This window comes from Elephantulus edwardii, unplaced genomic scaffold (genome assembly GCF_000299155.1).
Source record: "Elephantulus edwardii isolate Elephantulus edwardi_28Jun2011 unplaced genomic scaffold, EleEdw1.0 scaffold00105, whole genome shotgun sequence".
NCBI classification, from domain to species: domain Eukaryota; kingdom Metazoa; phylum Chordata; class Mammalia; order Macroscelidea; family Macroscelididae; genus Elephantulus; species Elephantulus edwardii.
This window is the reverse complement of record NW_006399855.1, coordinates 8,771,225-8,775,587: the sequence shown is the minus strand read 5'-3', so window position 1 is coordinate 8,775,587 and position 4,363 is coordinate 8,771,225. Positions and strand designations below refer to the sequence as shown.

Below are 4,363 nucleotides of genomic sequence, written 5' to 3'. Positions count from 1 at the left end.
ATTTTGAACCATGCAGTGTTCCCTTGCTCTGTTCTGACGACTGCCTCCTGGTCCAAGTATAAGTTTCTCATTAGAACGATCAAGTGTTCTGGGATTCCCATTCTTCTCAGAGTCAGCCACAGTTTGTTATGATCTACACAGTCAAATGCCTCAGATCTGTATCTTTGTATCTAGGTTTCAATAATTCTGAAAATGTGTGAAGCAAAATTTTTGTTTTCATCCAAATCTCTAATAAAAATGCTAGACGAAAATAGTGATTAGTCCTATACTAAGGAGTCATCTTCACTGCACATCATCAAGGAGCTCCAATCAGGTTGCTCATTAAAAAAAAAAAGTCTTTGGTTATGGCTATGAGATACCTTTAAATCTACCTAAACCTTTTTTTTTCTTTTTAGGTATATGTCATCTATACCATAAAGCATCAGGTAAAAGCACATAATGCTGAAGCAGGAGTAAGCACTTCACTGGATCAAGAGCAAGTGCAAATCGTGTTTGTCAACATGATCTCAAATTTCTAGTTTCTACCTCAAAGCCATAATATAGTAACTGGTAAGTCATTTAACTAGTCTTCAAAATGGAGACACCTCCACCTCCACTACTTACCTCTCGAAGTGGAATAAATATAACAGTACTAGAAAGTGCTTGGCAATGTCATGAAGACCATTTTAATTGCAAAAACAAATTACGCATCTAATATGTGATAGATATTTTGCTAATATTTTACATATATCTCACATTCCACTCTGAAAAGCTGAGGAAATGGAAGCAGAGGTAGGTGAAAAAAAAAACAAAACACCAACTTGCCTAGTCATAAAACGGGACCAAAATTTGAATTCAGATTTGCCAGCTTTCAAAATAAAAGTAAATATCTCTTAGTATGTTAATTTATTAATTAAACAATTATTAAATAAGTAATTAATACTTTAATGTCATTTAATAATTTATAATAATAGTTAAAATTATGTGCCGACATGGCCATGATTCTCAGTATAACGTAACTAAGTGTTGTAAATCCTAACCTCTATGATGTGAATGAAGCAGGATTAGAAGCAATTATGTAATTATATGATCAGCCTAATCTGATGAAGGGGAAATCTCAGGGTGTGTCCTGAACTGAATTTAGATAGGGACTCAAAGCTAGTGAGCTCTCTGTCTGATCTTGCATCTGATTCCTGTCCTTGAACCAGCAGCCTACTAAATCAGCCTTAGATTAAATCAGCCTTAGATTCACCAGACTCCAATGCCTGTCTGCCAGTCATGCATTCCTTAGCCTCCCCACATGCTTTTCTTCTGAGCCTTGGGCTTGCCAGTCTCTACAAGACTGTGAGTCATTTCTTTGAAATAAATCTATCTGCACATGTACATAGACCCACACAAACAGCAGTGGCCTTGCTTCTATTATAGCCTCAGCTTAAGATACCTAGTATCATAAGCTCTGATGATTTTCATATATTCAAAGTGTAAAAATATACCACCATTTCTGAGTTTCTCATTGAATCCAGCCCCAGAGATCAAGCCTTCCACTGCCCTGAGCAAACAGACAGACCCGATGAGCTGTGAGCCTGCATCCTCCTCTTCATGAACCCTCCGAGTGAGGCCGCAGTTCTCCAGTGACAGCTTCTCCAGCAGCTTGAAGTCCACGTCATTCCCAATGCCAATGGTGAAGATGCAGATTTGACCTCGGGCAGCCTCCTTGGTATTGTTGAGAATCTTAAGGGTGTGGGTCTCTCCCACAGTGGGTTTTCCATCTGTCAAGAAGATGATGAGGGACACACTCCGGTCCTCAATGTCATTGCGGGCCACGTAGTCAGTGAGCAGCCTGATGCCTCTCTGCAGAGCCCCATTGATGTCTGTGCCTGTGAACACAAAAGAGGGAAGCTTAAGCCTTTACCTTCTCAGCCTGAATCCATCTTTTTATCTGTAACTAATGCCCCATGTTCAAGAATTAACAGGAGTGAGATGTGTGAGAAAGAAGTGAGTTCTACATAACATGGCTTCATGTTCTGCAGCTTGGAGCACTTAAGTGGTGCTGTGGTTAAGGTATTTGGCTACTAACCAAAAGGTTGGTGGTTTGAAACCACCAGATGCCCTAAGGAAGAATGATGAGGTCATCTGCTTCCATAAAGCTGTCTAGCCTTGGGAAAACTCTATGAGGCAGTTCTACTACATTCTCTAGGGTTACTATGGGCAGGAATCAGTTATAAAACTTGGCAAGTGTTTACTAAATGAAGCAAAGTGACACAGAATTTGCTGAACCATTGTTGTGGTTGTTACTTTGCTATTTATTTGGCTTGGACTCATAGCAGTCTCCTGAATAATAAGATAAAAAGCTACACCCTGAATGAAATGGACTGACATTGAACAGAATGGCCAAATGGATGCACGTATGCCAATGATTATGGAGATGGTGCAGGACCAGGCAATATTTAATTTGAACATGAAATTACCTATTATGTTTTTTAGAAAGCAAACCACATTTGAATTTTTCTAAAAGTATTTGACAAAATCTTACTAAATAAGTCTTCAGTGTTGTACTGTTCAAGATGTCTACATCCTTTTCTGAGAAGTTTAGAAAGAACAGAAGAGAGCTAAGTGAAAAGATATGGAGAGTCAGTAGCAGAGGAAAGGGACACAGAAAGGGGTGGGGACACTGGAAATAGTGTGAATAATGGCAAATGTTGCCTTGGGCTGGCTGGTGCTGTTTAAAGGATGAGTACGTCACCTCTCCTTCCCATGCTTCCTAGCACTGTCAGAACCACCACATGAAAGGAGACTTGGCTTTACACCACCTGACCCTGCCTCTTTTTCTTTCGAGGTACTTTTTATAGTTTCTGTTGTTGTTGTTAGGTGCCATGAAGTTGGCTCCAACAAACAGCAACTCTCCATGTTCAAATGAAGGAAGATTTGCCTGTGCCATCCTCACAATGTCTGCTGTTTTTGAGCCCATTGTTGCAGTCACTGCAGCAATCCGTCTTGCTGAGGAAGATTGAAGAGGAACAGATGTTTTCATACTGTGGTGGTGGCAAAGACTACTGACTATGCTAGGACACAGAACAGGGTTCAGATCTGTTGTCCATATGAGTCATACTTGGCTCGATGGCATCTATCAAGAATAACAACTAACTACAGCATAGACTGTCCAAAGAACAAACTAATCTGTCCTGTAAGAAGTATAGCCAGAGTGTCCATTAGAAGTGAGGATGCAAAACACCTATGAGATATCATCTCACCCCAGTCAGAATAGTAAAATTTAACAGAACAGCAAGCAACAAATGTTGGTGAGGTAGCAGAGAAACTGGAACCCTTATTCACTATTGGTGAAAGTGTAAAATGGTGCAACCACTTTGGAAGGTAGTATGGCACTTTCTCAAAAAGTTGCAGATAGATACCATTTGACCCAGCAATTCCACTCCTGGGAATACACCCCAAAGAGACCATAACTGACATCCAAGCAGAAATATGCACATTCATGTTTGTCGCGCCTTTGTTCACAATAGCAAGGAGTTGGAAACAACCTAAGTGCCTATCAACAAATGAATGGATAGAGAAGCTATGGTATAGTCACACAATGGAATACTATGCTGCATTGAAAAACAAGGAACTCATGCAATATTATTCAAAATGAGTGAACGTGGAGGACATTATGCTGAGTGAAATACCTCAGTCACAAAAGGGCAAATACTGCATAGTGCCACTGTTGTAAAACAGGACTGACCTTGGGGTTGGGGGGAGACTGAGAAAGATGGGTTCAATAATGTGTACTGCATTGAAACAGATGAGGGAGAAAACGGTTTAAAAGGGATATGTGATTGGGTATTTTTGTCATGACAGGAGTCCAGAACGAAGGCTGCATAGTGGAGTAGATCTGGGGGAGGGAGGGATTGTAAAACAATGAAAGAATTTTTCTTTGACTTTTCCAAGAGGGGAGTGTACTAGGGAGGAGGGTTAGGAGGGGAGAAAAGTGCACCAATGAATAAATGGAAATCCAAAGTCTCTGTAAATTTTCATTTAAATAATTAATTAATTAATTAAAAAAATTTAAAAAAAAGGAAGTGAGGATGACAAGACCTCATCACATATACGTTACTATCAGGAAAGACTAGTACCTGGAAAAAGAAGTCATGCTTGTCATTAATAAAGATTAACTATATGCAGAGAAGGTGTTCAACAAGTATTTTCCAGATTTGGATGATAGGATGGATGAGGCAGAAACTGTCAGCTAAAATTCTGAGTTTCTGGATTAGTTCAGAATTCTGCTCAATTTGTGCCACTGTTGTCCCATCACCAAGTAAAACTTAGGGTCTGGAACGCAGTCTGAAATGTCTATTTACATATTCATACTGTTGTTGTTGTTGTTGTTGTT

General features: G+C 39.7%; 1 protein-coding gene across 1 annotated transcript in view; it reads right to left on the bottom strand.

Annotated features, from left to right (window-relative positions):
* The window catches only part of ITIH5 (inter-alpha-trypsin inhibitor heavy chain family, member 5), a 145,210-nt gene that overhangs the window by 22,246 nt on the left and 118,601 nt on the right, over nt 1–4,363 (bottom strand). The window contains exon 8 of the mRNA XM_006891876.1: nt 1,547–1,856. Coding sequence (XP_006891938.1) covers nt 1,547–1,856 — 310 coding nt within the window. The remainder of the gene's footprint in view (nt 1–1,546; nt 1,857–4,363) is intronic.